The sequence below is a fragment of the Onychomys torridus genome, chromosome 6 (assembly GCF_903995425.1).
Source record: "Onychomys torridus chromosome 6, mOncTor1.1, whole genome shotgun sequence".
NCBI classification, from domain to species: domain Eukaryota; kingdom Metazoa; phylum Chordata; class Mammalia; order Rodentia; family Cricetidae; genus Onychomys; species Onychomys torridus.
Window position 1 is genome coordinate 67,591,607 of NC_050448.1, and position 15,820 is coordinate 67,607,426.

General features: G+C 52.7%; 4 protein-coding genes across 5 annotated transcripts; all 4 read left to right on the forward strand.

Annotated features, from left to right (window-relative positions):
* The first annotated feature begins 530 nt into the window (after positions 1 to 530).
* On the forward strand, positions 531 to 3,286 carry S100a3 (S100 calcium binding protein A3). The gene is made up of 3 exons (XM_036189485.1): positions 531 to 585; positions 2,179 to 2,324; positions 2,767 to 3,286. Exons 2-3 carry the CDS (start codon positions 2,184 to 2,186, stop codon positions 2,929 to 2,931), a joined length of 306 nt encoding a protein of 101 aa, XP_036045378.1. The 5' UTR covers positions 531 to 585; positions 2,179 to 2,183; the 3' UTR covers positions 2,932 to 3,286.
* A 2,418-nt stretch (positions 3,287 to 5,704) lies between these two features.
* Positions 5,705 to 6,798, forward strand: LOC118586086 (protein S100-A4). Its single transcript, XM_036191213.1, has 2 exons — positions 5,705 to 5,859; positions 6,486 to 6,798. Exons 1-2 carry the CDS (start codon positions 5,719 to 5,721, stop codon positions 6,648 to 6,650), a joined length of 306 nt encoding a protein of 101 aa, XP_036047106.1. The 5' UTR covers positions 5,705 to 5,718; the 3' UTR covers positions 6,651 to 6,798.
* A 2,369-nt stretch (positions 6,799 to 9,167) lies between these two features.
* S100a5 (S100 calcium binding protein A5) lies at positions 9,168 to 12,370 on the forward strand. Its single transcript, XM_036189701.1, has 3 exons — positions 9,168 to 9,178; positions 10,398 to 10,548; positions 12,091 to 12,370. The coding sequence occupies exons 2-3, from the start codon at positions 10,411 to 10,413 to the stop codon at positions 12,229 to 12,231; spliced, it is 279 nt and encodes a 92-aa protein (XP_036045594.1). The 5' UTR covers positions 9,168 to 9,178; positions 10,398 to 10,410; the 3' UTR covers positions 12,232 to 12,370.
* A 1,235-nt stretch (positions 12,371 to 13,605) lies between these two features.
* S100a6 (S100 calcium binding protein A6) lies at positions 13,606 to 15,132 on the forward strand. Of its 2 annotated transcripts, none has more exons than XM_036190932.1 (3): positions 13,606 to 13,816; positions 14,449 to 14,610; positions 14,908 to 15,132. In XM_036190932.1, exons 1-3 carry the CDS (start codon positions 13,736 to 13,738, stop codon positions 15,037 to 15,039), a joined length of 375 nt encoding a protein of 124 aa, XP_036046825.1. In that variant the 5' UTR covers positions 13,606 to 13,735; the 3' UTR covers positions 15,040 to 15,132. The 2 variants fall into 2 exon arrangements, with proteins under 2 accessions (XP_036046825.1, XP_036046826.1); XM_036190933.1 differs by having other exon boundaries at positions 13,748 to 13,811.
* The last annotated feature ends 688 nt before the right edge of the window (positions 15,133 to 15,820 follow it).

A 15,820-nucleotide genomic window follows, 5' to 3' on the forward strand; every position in this document is an offset into this window, starting at 1 on the left:
AGGAACACCCTTCCTTCTAAGTCTCAAAAATACCTCACAACAATTTCCTCCAGTGAAATAAGCAATTCACAGCCAAAGGCCACCAAACACTCAGTGGTCTGGCGGGGCAAAGAGGATGTCCCATGGCCTCAGACTTCTCACCTGTAAATAAGGACCTTAGCCGGATGGTCCCAAGGTCTCCTCCCCTGTACAGGGATTCAGAAGGTACAACCTAAGAGAATCCAAGGCGGGCTCCCGTTTTGTATTCTGGGTCTCTTTCCAATAAAGAGCCCAGGAGAGGGATGTGTGTGGCTGGAAGATGTTACCAAGAGCTGTCACCAGTTCACAGCTTTGGGGAAGGGCAGGGGGAGGGGGGATGAGTTGGGAGTGGTGTCTGAGACTCAGACTGGGCCTTTGATGTGTGCGTTGCTAGGTGGGTGGTGGGCCTGTAATAGAGGCTACTGAGGGAAGAAGGCCGGGGACCCTGAGGGCAGCCTCAGTGTTGACCTGCTTGGGTCCTTATAATTGCTCCCTTCACCTCCCGAGAGGCTACAAATAGGGACACCCAGTTGTTAGGCTCCAATAGCTGAAGCACCAGCAGCAGTGGTGAGTGTGGCTGCTTGGGAACTAACTGCCTTGGGCTGGGGGTTGGGGCAGCTCCGTGACCCCTCAACAGCTAGCCTGTTCCTGGATACAGGGCCCTGGTACGGGAGCAGAGATGTTATGTTAGCAGGTGAAGGGGTGAGGGATATGGTAAACTCAGAGGTTCCCTTGAACACTAAGGGTCTGTAAGGTGGTTTGGCCTGGGAAGTGTGCCCAATGTGGGACAATGGGCTATCTATGGTTCTGGTGCAGCCCTTAGGGAGCCTCTTTGCTTCATTCCTGGGGATGAGTTGGGACAGGCTAGGGCTGCCAGGAAGGAGAGGATTCCTGTGACTCTTCAAGCCCCAAGCTTCTGAAATAGCAGCTGAAGTGGCGCCAGGCAGGCTGGGAGGAGCACGGGACTCCCAGGAGCTGAGCTCTGGGGATCATGGCCCTTTCCTCTACTGGGAATGTGGATCCTTGTTCCAGCCCTGGACTGTCATGAAGTAGACCCCGGCAATGCTTGCCCCTTCAGCCCCCACCCCCCTTACTTCCTGGCTGGCCATTTGCTCCCAGCAGAGGGAACTCACCAAGAAGAGTCTTGGCTCTGGCTGCCTTGTGTTGCAGGACTCCAGTCCCCTGAGTGAGTCATTGGACTCCCATGGAAATGACTATTGCCTTCCTGCCTGCCCAGGGTTTGCCCAGGCTGGGTGGGCAATGGAAGGGGACAATAGAAATGGGGGGGAGGGAAGGGGCCCTAGGAACTACTTCCCTTCCATCAGAGTGGGGGCCTCTTCTCAAAGCCTTCTGTCTTAAGACTCCCCCCCCCCCAATGGAGGCTTGATACAGGATAGGGCAGGACATAGATGAATAAATCTATGAGTGGATGGACTCCACAGAGAACACCTGGTCCATGTTCCTGACTAGGCCTGTGAGACTGGATTAACCCACTTTACAGATAAAGACAATTGAGACTCAGAGAGAAACAGTTTACCCAGGGCTGCAGAGTGAGCAAGAGGAGGATTCCCCAACTGTAGCTTCTTTGGGTCAGGGAAGGAGGCATAGTGAGGTGGTAGGGGATCCCCTCAAGCTGACCATCCATCCCTGTTGGCACTAGCCTCACCAGGGCAAAGAAGCACTGGGCGGGGATTTTTATAGGATGGGCCTCCAGGTCCCCAAGGGGCAGAGGCTTTTAGGACCAGGGGCTGCATCACATAGTGTCCAGTGGGAGACTGAGAGTTCCCAGGTGTTTGGGTGAGAAAGGACCTGTGCGAAGCAATCCTTGGGAGACCCACAGTTGGGGGTGAAGGTGATGGGGTAGGATATTCTGTTCCTGAGGAATTTATGGTACTGTTGGAGAAATGAAACTTCTGTCCAGAAAAATCCCAACAGGCACAATGGGGAGGTAAATTGGTGTGTGTGTGTGTGTGTGTGTGTGTGTGTGTGTGTGTGTGTGTGTGTGTGTGTGTAAGCAGTTGTCAAGGATGACTGCTCAGAGAAAGGGCAACTTCAGCATGGCAGAGACTGACAGGTCTGGAATTAGCTCCTGGGGACACTGAGGGAGAAGAGAGTGATGGCCTGGCTCTCCGTGTGTGTCACATCCTTGTTTTGTGACAGTGAGGATGACCCGGCCCCTGGAGCAGGCAGTTGCTGCCATCGTGTGCACCTTCCAGGAGTATGCTGGGCGCTGTGGGGACAAGTACAAGATCTGCCAGTCGGAGCTGAAGGAGCTGCTGCAGAAGGAGCTGCCCACCTGGACCCCGGTGAGCACCCTCATCCCTCTCCCTGCTAGTGGAAGGCGCAGCGTGGACTCTGCAAAGAATGGCCTGGGGCCAAACACCAGCACAGGGCACCGAGAGGGAGAGACTGGACTGTGGGGAGGGGATCTAAGGAAGTGAGCTGACTTGGCTGCCTGAGTCTTAGCAAAATCAGATGTAAAGGAGGGTGACAGTCACTCTTACTGTCCTGTGGATAATACCTAACTCACAGCAGGCTCGCCATAGCAAGGAGTGGGCGCTCAGCAAATGAGCTGAGAAGCAGGGCTGGGAAATGGGTGTCTTATCAAGATGGGTAGGATGAGGTTGGCCCCCAGGAGGGGGTGGGCTGGAATGGGGGAGGCCCACCCTTAGGAGGGGAGTGGTGTGGGAAGCTGCTTAGGCTCCTCATCCCGGTTTTCCTGATCTTCCCTTCTCATCCCTTCCACAGAGTGAGTTCCGGGAGTGTGACTACAATAAATTCATGAGTGTTCTGGATACCAACAAGGACTGCGAGGTGGACTTTGGGGAGTATGTGCGCGCGCTTGCCAGCCTTTGTCTCTACTGCCACGAGTACTTCAAAGACTGCCCCCCTGAACCCCCCTGCCCCCAGTAGCCTCTGATCCAGAGGGGCGTGCCATCCTGGAAGGGCAGGTCTGCTCTAGTGCTCCGTCTTTGTCCCTGAGGTGGTCCTGGGTGTGTAGCCACACCCTTCCTACCCTGTCTGTGGTACCCCTTTCAATCTGGTCTTAACCAGGTCCCTGATAAGCTAACCCTGGCTACTCATGAGCTTTAGAGGCTTTCCTAGGCGTGTCGAAGTAGTGAGGGATGGAACAGTAGCCAGCCTTTGCTTCTGTTCTTGGGAGGGAGAACATCTGCTCTCACTTTGGAGGCTCAGCCATGTACACACAATTAGGACCACTGTGGCAGGGGCCTATGCAACTCCTAATAAAGAAATGTCAGCTCGGCTTGGTCTGGTTCTTCTGATGGGGCACACTGGACTTTGGGATGGAGTCCTTGGGAACCTTTGCTTTTCTATGCTCATTACCCCTGGAGGAAGGAGGCTGGAGGCAGGGGCTCCGAAGGCAGTGTCAGATACCATAGGATTACACAAGTCTCAGTGTTCAAAGGAGGGTGGGGCCGATACAAGCCCTCATCAGGTGAGGCTGGGGGTCTTTGTCACCACCTCCCTGTCCCCTGTCTTGAGGTGGAAGCCCTCCCCTTGGGCTTTCTAGGAGGGCAGGGGGCTCCTTGGGAGGAACTCAGTACTTGTGATGGGATACTCCAGGGAGGGTGTGGCTGTGGTTGTGGTTGTGAGTGTAGCTGTGGGAGACCAGAAAGCAGCAGTAATGGGACTAGAGCCTCTGAGATACTTCCTCCCAGCCAGGGATGGAGGCTTTGTATTTATTGGAGGGGGAAGGGGATACTTGGGGCAATTGGTCCCCATCTCTGAAACCACAAGCCCCCTGAGGGCCCCAAATCACCATTTCTGACCCTCACTCATTTCCCGAGTTTCTACCTCATCCTTAGAGATTCATCCTGACTCCCCATTTTATCTGTTTCTCCTCTAACTCTGTTCTGCAAGCTGAGCGTTCAACCCTGAGTGTTCCCATCACCTCTGATACCCTCACTGGACCTTCCATCCGTTCGTGATCCTCCAGACCTCACTCCTGCCCTAGGTCCATCACGACCTCCTATGCATCTTCCCCATTTAATACCTGGGGTGGTCCCAAGGCCTCTCCTGACTTGCTGGTCTTCACCCTGGATCTTACTGATCACGGCAGAGAGATGTTTACGCTAGAGAGGAGGGCTGACCGACTGTCTCACTGGCAGGGATCACCTTCCCAATTCCAGGACCACACATTTCCAGGGCAGTCTTCCACCTCTTGCTCATCACCTCTCCATCTCCTTTCCTGTGGCCCACATCCCATGGCCAGGCTGTCCCCTTCTCAAAACTTCCTAAAACTTTGGCTGAGCTGCAGCTACTGGGTGGTATCCACACCATTCAGGTTTCTGCTGTGCCCACTGGGGCTCACTCACTGCTCGCCTGTGCCTGCCGTCCCCAGGAAGCTTGGTTTCCAGGCTGGGCTGGTGGAGGGGGCTGTAACATTTACTACATCAACCAACAGCCAGAGCACAGTATCCATGCTCCCCGCCATCCCCTGCAGGGGCAGGGCCTGGCGGGGTATAAATAGGGCAGACATTTGGGCTCTCCCCAAACCTCTCTGTTCAGCACTTCCTCTCTCTGGGTCTGGTGAGTTGTGTTGGCCTGATAGCAGTGTGGAGCGGCTGAGGCTGGGACAGGAGAAAGGGAGGCTGCAGGGGAGACAGATGTTTTTAATAGATCCAGATGAGAGATTCTGATGTGGAGGCTCATGTGTGTGTGTGTGTGTGTGTGTGTGTGTGTGTGTGTGTGTGTGTGTGTTGCCCAAGAATGAAAACCAAAAAAGAGTGTATAGATGGCATTTGAACCCTCAAGAGTCTCTGAGATGCTACAGTGTAAGTTCGTGTTTGGGAGCCCAGGATAGGCACCCCGCAGTCAAGCCAATGTGTGCAGGAAGCAGGTGCATGAAGCAAAGTGAAGGAATCTGTAGGCTTTTTAACATTTAAATTACAGTCATTTACTTGTGTGCACGCGTGGTGTGGGTTGGGGGTGGGAGGCTCATGCCGAGGTGCGCTTGCGGAGGTCAGAGGACAATTTGTGGGAGTCAGCCTGCTCCTTCTACCACGTGGGCTCTGGGGATCAAACTCAGGCCGTCAAGCTTGGTGGTGAGCAAGTGGATAACTAAGCCATCTCTCGAGCATCCCCCCTATAGGCTTTTGTGTTCATAGTGTGTTTTGTGTTCATATCAGTGCCCTATGGGCATATAGCAGCACCCAAGGCCAAGAGAGCCCAGCTTCCCCACCCTCCCCTTGTACCCCTACCTCTGCCACCTCATCTCACTCCTCCCAAAGCTGGTCACAAGCAGCTGGGTTTTTTCCGCTGTAGGCCCCTGGGCAGGCAGCCAGCAGCCTCGCCCAATGCCGGGAGGGAGAAGAATGGGTCAGAGCCTGGTGCTTGTGGTAGAGTCGTGGGAGTGAATGAGCTGAGTGAAGGATGGAAAACTGCTGTTGTTGAGGCCAGGGCTGAGGGGAGGCCCCCCCCCCAAGCTGCTGGCATGAACCTCCAGAGCTTGTGTGGTAGGCTCTGGAGGTTTCAGAGCCCAAAGCATACATGACCCTCTTGCCATCAATGGGCCCCTGAAGTGCTCCTAGAGGGTAGTTTGGAATGGAGCACTTAAAATGGAGGCAGAATGAGTCACTTGGGTGACATGTACGCCACATAGCCAGTTCTTGAAACACTGTTGGTGTGGGGTGGTAAGGCTACCTTTGTGTCTCCTGCCTCTAGGTCTCAACTGTCACCATGGCATACCCCTTGGAAGAGGCTCTGGATAGGATGGTGTCTACCTTCCACAAATACTCAGGCAAAGAGGGTGATAAGTTCAAGCTCAACAAGTCAGAGTTGAAGGAGCTGCTGACCAGGGAGCTGCCTAGCTTCCTGGGGGTGAGTGGGTCCAGCCTGTGTGTTTCATGGGTTGTGCATCCCCAGGAGGAGGATGGGGCTCTGGTAGGCACTAGCCTTGATGCAGAGCTTGGCTGCCGCTGGCATATATCCCTAGGGTGGGGAGATGGAGGCCGGGGAGCTTGCTCCGGGTGCTTGGTGTGAAACCGCAGTGAAGCATCTACTTCTCTCTAGCCCTCAGCTGAGAGAAGGCTTAGAATGACCACAACTGAAGAGATACAGGAAAACCGAAACAACCATCTAGGGTAGTCAGTGTCTGAAACTGCAGCCTAGATCAGGACTGTTGGCAATAGAGGTTGGATTTCGGTCTGTGAAGACACAATTGTGGAGGCACACCAATACCTGCAGATCCTCCCCTCTGTAACACTTTGCATTAGCTGATGCTTCACGGTCATGGCTGTTACCTAATGAGATAATTAAAGCAAGCATCCGGAAGATGTGGTCCCACCCTTTTCAAGCTATCCCAAGTGCTCATCCAAGGAGTGTCCTTCTCTACATAGCTTAGCCCCAAGGCTGCCAGGGAGTGCCTGGAGGCCTTCTTGAGCTCCTGGCTGGAGGCAGAGATCTAGCTTGGGTTTGGCTTCTAACTGTGCCTCTTCTGCCTCCAGAAAAGGACAGATGAAGCTGGATTCCAGAAGCTGATGAGCAACTTGGACAGCAACAGGGATAATGAAATAGACTTCCAGGAATACTGCATCTTCCTGTCCTGCATCGCCATGATGTGCAATGAATTCTTTGAAGGCTTCCCAGATAAACAACCCCGCAAGAAGTGAAGACTCCTCCGATGAAGTGTGGGGGTGTTGTCTGCGGGAGGGGGATGGTGGGGGTCTTCCCCGTTGGTTCTGAGCATAGTGCCTTACTCTGGTTTCTTCACACATATGCACAATGCTGAGCAAGTTCAATAAAGAGTTTTGAAACTATGATCTGTTGCCTAAGAGACTGGAGATTGTGGGTTGAGGGCTGAGGGAGGGTATGTCACAGGGTAGGGGTAGGGGCTGCTGGGAGTTGAGCTGGAGCTTTGTGGGGACAAAACCAGAAAAGGTTGAGGAAGGGTAGAATGGCTGATGTAGTGTACATACAAGTGTGTGTGTGTGTGTGTGCGTGTGCGTGTGCGTGTGTGTGTGTGTGTGTGTGTGTGTGTGTGTACACGCACGCGTGTGTGCGTGTGTGCGCCCACCCACATATATGCAACAAAGCAAGCTCTGGGAACACTTAGGGCAGAAACCACCAGAGGCTTGGCTTGAAAGGCTCCAGATGTGGGATGTTAGCCAGCCCACCACCCTCCCTCCTCTCTCCAGAACTGCCTCTGGGCTCAAGCTGAAGTTGGAATGGGATTGAAGGTCACATCTGTTGCTGGTTGGAGTCTGGAGGGAAGACAACAGGCCTGAGTCACAAGGAAGGAGTCTCGAAGCCAGAGAAGGATGGGGAGGTAGACTGGCACTCATCCTTGACATTCATAGTCCAGGTCTTCCCTGTCACCCATTCCAGCTCATGGGCTTCGAACAGCGGATTAATCCTTTCCTGTTCGTGGCTGGATGAAGAAGGGCGGTATAGAGGGGTCCTTTGTAGTAGCACAAGAGCCTCTCTCTCTTTGAGAAGAGGTCTCACTCCTATAGTCAAAGCTAGCTTTGACCTTCTGATCCTCCTAGCCAGCATCTCGAGTTTGGGGATTGCAGATGTGTGCTGCCATGGCTGACTGAAATAGCCATTCTCTTAACACACTGTCTCAGCCCTCAAAGGGCTGTGGGACAAGATCTACTAAGGATCATGTTGCTTAGAGGGGGACAAGGGACCTCAGGGAGAAGAAGTGGGAGGTGGGTAGTGGCCAGGTGGGAGTGAAGGAGATGATAGAGGAGGTGCCCACAGTTTTAGAGATGTAATTTTGGCCATAGAATCTAGTAAAGAAAATTGAGAACCCATCTCCTCATTCTCTCACCCCTAGAACAGGAGGCAACTGCTGCTTGCCCTTAGGGTTAGTGGTCCCAGAGTGCAGAGAACGGGACTGAGATTAGACGGCAAGCCCCTGCCTGGGTGATAAGAGGGTGCTTAAGGAAGGATACACAGAAGCTGTTCTAGGGCTGGCAGGTTTGCTCCTCTTGACCTCAGGCTTCCCTTCTCATCATATGGTGCTTTTCTCTCCAGCCTCAGAGGAGTGGGGTAGGTGACTCAGATGTTCCCTTGGAGTTTGACTATGGAGACTTAGGTCCAGGCTCAGCCCGTCTTCTCTTTTTTTTGCACTCCCAGCCAATCTGCCCATCTTCCATGGGAGTGTGTTCCCTGGAGCCTTGTCCTGCATCATTCTCTGCTTTTGGAAACTGCCGTTGCTTAGAGACAAGTCCCAGCTATATCCCTATTGCACTAGCTGTGATGGGATGGCAAGGGGGCAGTGGAGAGGAACTAGGCAGCTAGGGTGGGACTTCAGTCAGCATTAGGGGCTATGCCCTAACCAAATTCTGTGCCTAGAGTCAGCGTGAGTGGTCTCTAAGCCATGCATGACTAGACCTTAAACCTGAGCCTCTTCCCCAGGCCATAGTTTCAATCCAGTCCTGAGCCTTTCTTTGAACTTCTTCCCCAACCCTGGATTCTTATCCCCCAACCCAGGAGTCTTTGACAATTATTTACCTTCTTCTTCTTCTTCTTCTTCTTCTTCTTCTTCTTCTTCTTCTTCTTCTTCTTCTTCTTCTTCTTTTTTTTTTTTTAGCTGAGGATCAAACCCAGGGCCTTGCGCTTGCTAGGCAAGCACTCTACCACTGAGCTAAATCCCCAACCCAATTTACCATCTTCTACTTTGTGTTAGCTAGTGACTTTAGCTGACTGTCCTTGGCAGGAAATATCTTCCTTCACTGAGCCCACCCCAAGATGGATCCTTTGTGCTCTTGGACTAGTGTGCAAGGATGGAGGGTCTCCTCGTGGAGAGTAGCCTAGGATATGGGGAGATAGACCCTGTGCTTGGGCCACACTTTCTATTGTTTCTTTTCTGGAGAGCCCAACTTGCCTTTTTCAGCCAATTGCTTCACTAGATGGTGAGGTTTAGTAGGAAAATTGGTTTCTGGTATTGAAAATGTGTATGCCATGGTGACCTTCACATGCCACCTCCAGCCCTGTTGGTAAACAGCACGTCAGAGTTTCCAGAGGGGGTTCCCTTCAGCCTTTTCTGGAACTCCTCATGTCTCTGCTCCCTTCTCATTGGCTCCACGCCTCCTGGTTCTCTTGGGCACTGGGGATGAGGGAATAAAAGCAGAGGGCACTGGCAGGGAGGCTGTGGCCGCAGCTTCGATTCTCCAGATTCACTTCTTCCTTGGTGAGTGTCTCCTTCAGATGACCTTCATTTCTGCTGCACCAGCCTGGGCTAGGAAGAGTGTGACAAGATGTGGAAACCTCCACAGGGAAGGCCTGGCCTCACAAGTGGGAGTGGACTTAGGGAGGAGAGGGCAGAGTACATGGAATTGTGACTGTCGGGATTTCCTGAGAATCCAACCCTAGGAGCAAGAACACTGAGGCAGGAGGATCACGAGTTTGAGAGTAGTCATCTTAGGGTGGTGAGACACTCTCTCGGGGAGAGAGAGAAGGGAGGGAGGAGAGAGGAAGGGAGGAGGTGTAGAGTGCAATGGGCAAGATGTTCCTGCAGATGCTCAGAGTCCCTTCCTTGCCTTGAACTGTGGTCTGGCTGAGCATCCAGGAGGCGGGGAGAAGCTGATAGTCTGGGTGGCAGGAGATGAATGATGGGTTCAGTCCAACTCAAGAACTTCTTGAGTTAGACATAGGAGTCAGGGTAGGAGTCCCCACCCTCCTACCTAGCTCAGGGTTCTCCACAGGATCTGCAGAAGCCTCCACTGTGGGCTTTGTTTCCTTCCTCTTTAAGGGGAAGTGGTTTTTAAGCCTGAGACCCACAAGCTCCAGCTCTCTGCTCTTTTAGGGAGTGGCTATGCCTCCTGGCCATGTCCGTACCCACCCACCCGCCCCTGCCCCTATCAGGCTATGGGTGAAGCTCTCTGGGCAGTAGACTGGAGGTCACTGGGCAAGTCCAGTCACCTCTCTCCTGCTTCCTGCTGAGATCTTATCTCTCAGTTTCTGCCCCAACCCCCTCTGACCCCTGGACTCCTTTTTTTGCCCCCACACCCTTACAATGAGACTTCTTCGTCTAACGTGACTCAGAGGCTGGAGAGGAGGGTGATTAGGTGGGAACGGTGGCTGGAAAGCCAGAACCTAAACTGTGTGGGGAAGATGAAAATCTTGTTCTTTTGAAGAGGCTGTCCTGTACCATCTTGGCTCCTGGATCTCTTGGTCAGCATTCTTGATCAGGAAAGCCCACAGCCTCCCTTCTCACTCCTTTGGCTGCCAGGATTTGTCATGGTTCTCATTACAACCTGTCTATATACACAGCGATCTTCTTGTTGATGGAATTTGGTCTCACTGGGGGCTCCTGTCAATGGTAGTTGGCAAGAATGCCTTTGGGTATGACTGGTGAGAAGCAAGTCTAGCTTCTCCAGTGCTGTGATTGTCCCCCTCTCTCACCCCAGAGTGCACAACGTTATGGAGACTCCTCTCGAGAAGGCCCTGACCACCATGGTCACCACGTTCCATAAATATTCAGGGAGAGAGGGGAGCAAGCTGACACTGAGCAGGAAAGAACTGAAGGAGTTGATCAAGACAGAACTGAGTCTTGCAGAGGTAGGTGACCATTCTCTCGTATTCCACTACACATTCTGAGCACCCCTTCTGGGAGATGCCCACCTACTGCAAGCCAGGGGCCAGAGATAGAGGAAGTGGTTGGCATCTCTGGCTACTAAGGCTCTAGACCTCTGTGCTGGGGAATGAATCAGTCTCCACTGGAAAGGAGGTGAGTCTGGGTGCGCTAATACCGTTGGGAGCCTCTGAGATCACATAAAGGAGACTTTGATGATGGTTTGCATAGCCTGTGTTAGGGATCTTGAGGGTCTGAGGGATGTGGGAGCCAGTTTTGGCTGTGTATAACTCAAGAATAGGGATTCTTCTTGATTCTCCCCTCTGCCTGGCATAACCAAGGTCCTAAGTGATGTTGTCAAGTAAACTAACAGACGAATTTATGAACATGGGGTAGGAAGGAGAGAGCATTGGTTCCCATTAGATGGACATGATAGGAGTGGTGGCTGGCTAATTTGAAGGTCTAAAAGATAAAGTAATTGAGCCTCAAATACATCAGAGAACTTGTCCATTGAGGCTGAGCTGGAATTCCAGGCTAGGCCTCCGCACCAATCTCCTATTTATCTTTACAATAAAGTCCTAAATCCCATTGTTTCTTCAGGAAGAAGGTTCCTGGAGTATGTCCATGGGTAGGGGTGAAGCAGGTGTCACTGTTCCCAGGCCTGTCTGTGGCACATGAAGTTCACCATGGCATATACATTTTCTTTTTGAGACAGGGTTTCTCTGTATAGCCTTGGTTGTCCTTGAACTTATTCTGTAGCTCCTGACTGGGCTGGTCTCCAACTCACAGAGTTCCACCTGCCTCTGATTGAGAGCCATCATGCCTGGTCTGGCATATATATATATATATATATATATGCTAGAAACCACCCTGCTGTCCTGGAGTTAATGAAGGTAGAGGGAAAGGCTGCTGGTCTATCAGGTGCTAATTACTGGGGGACAGAGCCCCAGGGGAGGAGCCTAGTCTGGGGACCAGGGTCATGTTACAGAGAGGCTGTTTCCAGCATCCTGGGTATCAACATCCTGTATCCAAGGGAGACCTGGAACTGATTGCAATGGAGGGAGAGCGGGGTCTGCCTGCTTGTTCTACCCTAAGGCTGTCTTTAACTTCCTAGAGAAGCTGGGATGCAGGGACCAAACTGGGAGGAAATCCAGTGTCAGGGGCATGCTGGGGGCATGCTGGCTTCTCAGCTCCAGTGTACTGATCTTACAGAGAAGTATATAGTCATGTCTGGGTCCTTTCCCAGCTTGGCCTTACAATATGGGCAGTCTAAGTCTGGGACTCGGATGATGCTCATGGCTGCAGAGCCCAGGACTCAAGCTGTTTTTAGTAGGCATTTGTATAAATTATAGATTATATTTTCTTTGGATGGGAGGATGTCCCAGGAGCAAAGGCTAGACTAGCCTTCCTACTATAATTCACTTGGAATCAGCACTCAGGTCCGTGACCCCCATTTGGTGTCAGGTCCTGTGGTAAAGGTATGGGTTGGGGCCAAGCTCCTGAGCAGTCCTTCCCCTGGGCCCTTGCAGAAGATGGAGGAGAGCAGCATTGATAACCTGATGAAGAGCCTGGACAAGAACAGCGACCAGGAGATTGACTTCAAGGAGTACTCTGTGTTCCTGACCACACTGTGCATGGCCTACAATGACTTCTTCCTAGAGGACAAGTGACCAGGGGCCTCTCTCACCTCATTGGAAGTTCTTTGTCCTGTCCTCTGAAGCCTCTTTAAGGGCGCCTCTTATGCCCCTGGTCTTTCTCTTTCTCACAGATGGATTCTTCCAGTAGAGAAATAAAGTCTTTTCCTTTCCATGTGTTGGTTTTGAGATGGTTTGTCTCCGTTGGCTGAGGCAGGGGAATACAAACAGACGGATGTTTTTTGAGCCACTCAGCCTCAGGCCACACACTGGCGGCCTGTGGGTACAAAGGGTGGGCTTCCACCCCACTTCACTGACTGTCCTTTGTTGTGGACACTGTTGAACATGTCCTGGCTTTGTCCTGCACTCCTGTAAAACAACAAAGCTGTCCCAGGCATTTGCATGCTTCCCCAGGCAGCAGAGATGCAGAGGAGACAGTGAGAAAAGGCGATCTGGAATGAGGAGGCCAGGCGACTAGTGCAGGGATGGCCGACTGGTCTGATTTGGGGCATAACCCACAGGAGGCCACTCTGGCAGCCCCAGTGAAAAGGGAAGGCACAGACTTAGCACCCTTCCCACATCTGAGTGACTTCAGGAGGCTAACATCTCCTCCTCCTCCAGCTTCCTCTTCTTAAGACTTTTCTTCAGGAGAAAACATTCAAAACTTTTCACTTAAGATGAATAACTAAGCATGCCCGATGGGCTTGGCTCCACTGTGTGCACATTAATATGTAAGCTGCTCTAACAACGAAATTCCAGGCAGTGACCCTTAGGAAGCGAGTGATGGTGTTAGGTAGAACTTGATTTTTGGTGGGGCAATGGTGTCTGAAATCTTTTGGACTGTGTCTCTCCCCCCCCCCCCCTTTTTTTTGAGACAGGCTCTTCTATAGCCCAGGTTGGCTCAAAATTCTGCCTCCTGGGATCAACATACAGAACTAGATCCCAAGTCTTAAACTAGTGGTTCTCAACCTGCAGAGAGGATGAACGACCCTTTCACAGGGGTTGCCTAAGACCATTGGAAAACACAAATATTTACATTACGATTCATAACAGTAGCAAAATTACAGTTATGAAGCAGCAACGAAAATAATTTTGTGATTGAGGGGTTCACCACAGCATGAGGAACTGTATTAAAAGGTTGCAGCATTAGGAAGATAGAGAACCACAGTCTTAGAAGATCTGCTTCCCCTCCTTCATGGAGTTGATCTTGCCACTAGAGAACGACAGCGTTGGTGAGGTTCCCACTCCCCCTCACACTGATGCTAACTTCAGGGACACATTGTGCTCTGGCTGGCAGATGGCCCAGCACACATCCCAGAGGCACGAGTCATGTGCCAGAAGGGCAAACTGAACTATGGAAATGAGGAAAAACTCGATGTTTCCTGGACCGGGGTGACTAGGCTCCCTCATGCCACTCCCAATCCGGGACAGTCCGGGCAGCAGAGGCGTGGAAAACTGAAGGGGTTGGGGTTCTGTTTAGCTAGCCTCAGGCGCAGGGTGGGGCTGGGGCGGGCCGGCACTCCTTGGGCCGGCCTCCTGGATGCTGGCAGCTATAAGGCCAGCCGGACTGCGACACAGTCCATCCCCTCGACCACTTTGGCTCATAGCTGTCTACGGTGCGGTGAGCTCTTGCTGGGGCAGCCCTAGGTCCCTCTAGCGTCAGCCCGCTCCTGAGCTGGGGTGGGGGGGGGGTGGGGTCAAGCCCCGACGGGCTCCACGGAGCTCTTGCTGGGGCAGCCCTAGGTCCCACTAGGGTGAACCTGCTCCTGGGCTGGGGCGGGGGGTGGGGTGGGGTCAAGCCCCTTACGAGCTCCGCGGGTTGTCTGCATTGGGCTCTAAGTCTGCCGAGTCCCCGGCGGGGGGGGGGGGGGGGGAGGCAGGGAGAGGCAGGATCAGCTGGGTTATGCCAGGCAAACCCCGAGGCTAAAGCATCCCTTTGGGGCGGCTCCCCAGGTTTGCCCTGGGTGTGTGTCATTGCCGTCGCAGTGTGTGGCCCTGCCAGGAGATGTCCAGGGGCAGCTTCCATCCCTTCCTCTGCTTAGTCATAATCCCCAGCTCTCCTGGAAGCCCTGGAGGACAGTGTTCAGACACCCCAAAGTCGGTTCCATCCTTACACCTCTGACCCCAGTTGCCCTGGGCTGCCACCTGTGTTGACTTGAGGCTAGCTGGTTCATGTATGTGGTCACCCGGCTTAGGGGATGATGACAGAAGTCTTTGCTACCAGCGGCACTGACTAGCCCCTCTGTCAAACAGCTTCTTCTAGCCCAGTGGTCAATTATGGCATGCCCCCTGGATCAGGCCATTGGCCTTCTTGTAGCCATCTTCCACAAGTACTCTGGCAAGGAGGGTGACAAGCACACCTTGAGCAAGAAGGAGCTGAAGGAGCTGATCCAGAAGGAGCTCACCATCGGCTCTGTGAGTAGCTAGCCCCTGCCTGGGTTCCCCCCTCCCACCTCTATCCATTCTAGTGGACACAGTTCCTGATCTTACTTTCCTTGGAGAGAAGCCTGCATGCTCCCAGCCTGCTGTCCTATCCCCTGAGGGAGGAGCAGGGACTGAGGAGAATTAAACAAAGGTAAACGTAAGCTGAAGGCCCATCCTTGGTGACCATGAGCAGAGACACTTGCATGAGCGAGGGCTTCCAGGGAAGGCGTAAGGAATCTAGGGTGCTGGCCCCCACTGAGTGTGGACTTCTCTTTTCTAATGTATTAGAAGCTGCAGGATGCTGAGATCGCAAGGCTGATGGAGGACCTGGACCGTAACAAGGATCAGGAAGTAAACTTCCAGGAGTATGTCGCCTTCCTGGGGGCCTTGGCTTTGATCTACAACGAAGCTCTCAAGTAAAATGGGAAGGTAGAGATGCCCTCTGGATGCCTATCTCAGTCAAATCCAGTGGTGGGTAATTGTACAATAAATATTTTGTTTTTGTTACGTCTACTCCTGTGTTCTGGCTCCCCACTGGTTTCTAGTTGCTTCCTGGTTTGCTGCTAAACTCATCATTGGGCCGTCTTAGTTACCATTAATCTTTGAGAGCAGCTCATTGACCTACCCTGACAAGGTCTGCTAGCTCACCAGGAGTCTTTAGGCTAGACAAAGCCACCTTAAACACAGGCTTAAGTGATCTCCAGGAGAGGGGGTCTGAGGTGTGGCATAGAGTTAGGGACCTAGAAGCAGGGCAGCACCACTCCAGTCGTCTCCTGGAAGACACGCTTTGGGCTGGGTGTGGTGAGAGGGAAGTACCAGAGAGGAAGTACTGGATGGGCCCTGATGTTGGGCCATCCACCTTTTCACTGTGTGTTTGTGTTGTATGAGGGAGGGGTGGGGAAGGGCACATCTGGGGTGCTTGAGGTGACCAAGGACCCAGGATGACAGTTTTCTGCAGCTGCCTGTGTTGCAGTTGGAGGTGGGGCACACTTTAGGAGTCTATCCCTACATTCACATGTAGGGTCCTTTTTGTTAGGGCAGTGACCTGAGCTGCTGGCAGCTCCATGAACCTGTGATTCATGAGGTGCCCACAAACAGGGCAGAGTTGGGGTTCTTAGACACGTCAAATGCAGTTTCAGGCCTTTCTGTCAATATTGACCCAGCCTGTCCCTGCAGAATGACTCATGGGGCTACTCCCCTG

Excerpts from the sequence above, each read along its gene's own strand:
- S100a3 (XM_036189485.1), top strand. The coding sequence starts at position 2,184 with ATGACCCGGCCCCTGGAGCAGGCAGTTGCTGCCATCGTGTGCACCTTC. Across the intron at positions 2,325-2,766 it reads AGCTGCCCACCTGGACCCCG|AGTGAGTTCCGGGAGTGTGA; the intron begins GTGAGCACCCTC and ends TCCCTTCCACAG.
- LOC118586086 (XM_036191213.1), top strand. The coding sequence starts at position 5,719 with ATGGCATACCCCTTGGAAGAGGCTCTGGATAGGATGGTGTCTACCTTC. Across the intron at positions 5,860-6,485 it reads AGCTGCCTAGCTTCCTGGGG|AAAAGGACAGATGAAGCTGG; the intron begins GTGAGTGGGTCC and ends TTCTGCCTCCAG.
- S100a5 (XM_036189701.1), top strand. The coding sequence starts at position 10,411 with ATGGAGACTCCTCTCGAGAAGGCCCTGACCACCATGGTCACCACGTTC. Across the intron at positions 10,549-12,090 it reads CAGAACTGAGTCTTGCAGAG|AAGATGGAGGAGAGCAGCAT; the intron begins GTAGGTGACCAT and ends GGGCCCTTGCAG.
- S100a6 (XM_036190932.1), top strand. The coding sequence starts at position 13,736 with ATGCTGGCAGCTATAAGGCCAGCCGGACTGCGACACAGTCCATCCCCT. Across the intron at positions 13,817-14,448 it reads TCATAGCTGTCTACGGTGCG|CTTCTTCTAGCCCAGTGGTC; the intron begins GTGAGCTCTTGC and ends TCTGTCAAACAG. Across the intron at positions 14,611-14,907 it reads AGGAGCTCACCATCGGCTCT|AAGCTGCAGGATGCTGAGAT; the intron begins GTGAGTAGCTAG and ends CTAATGTATTAG.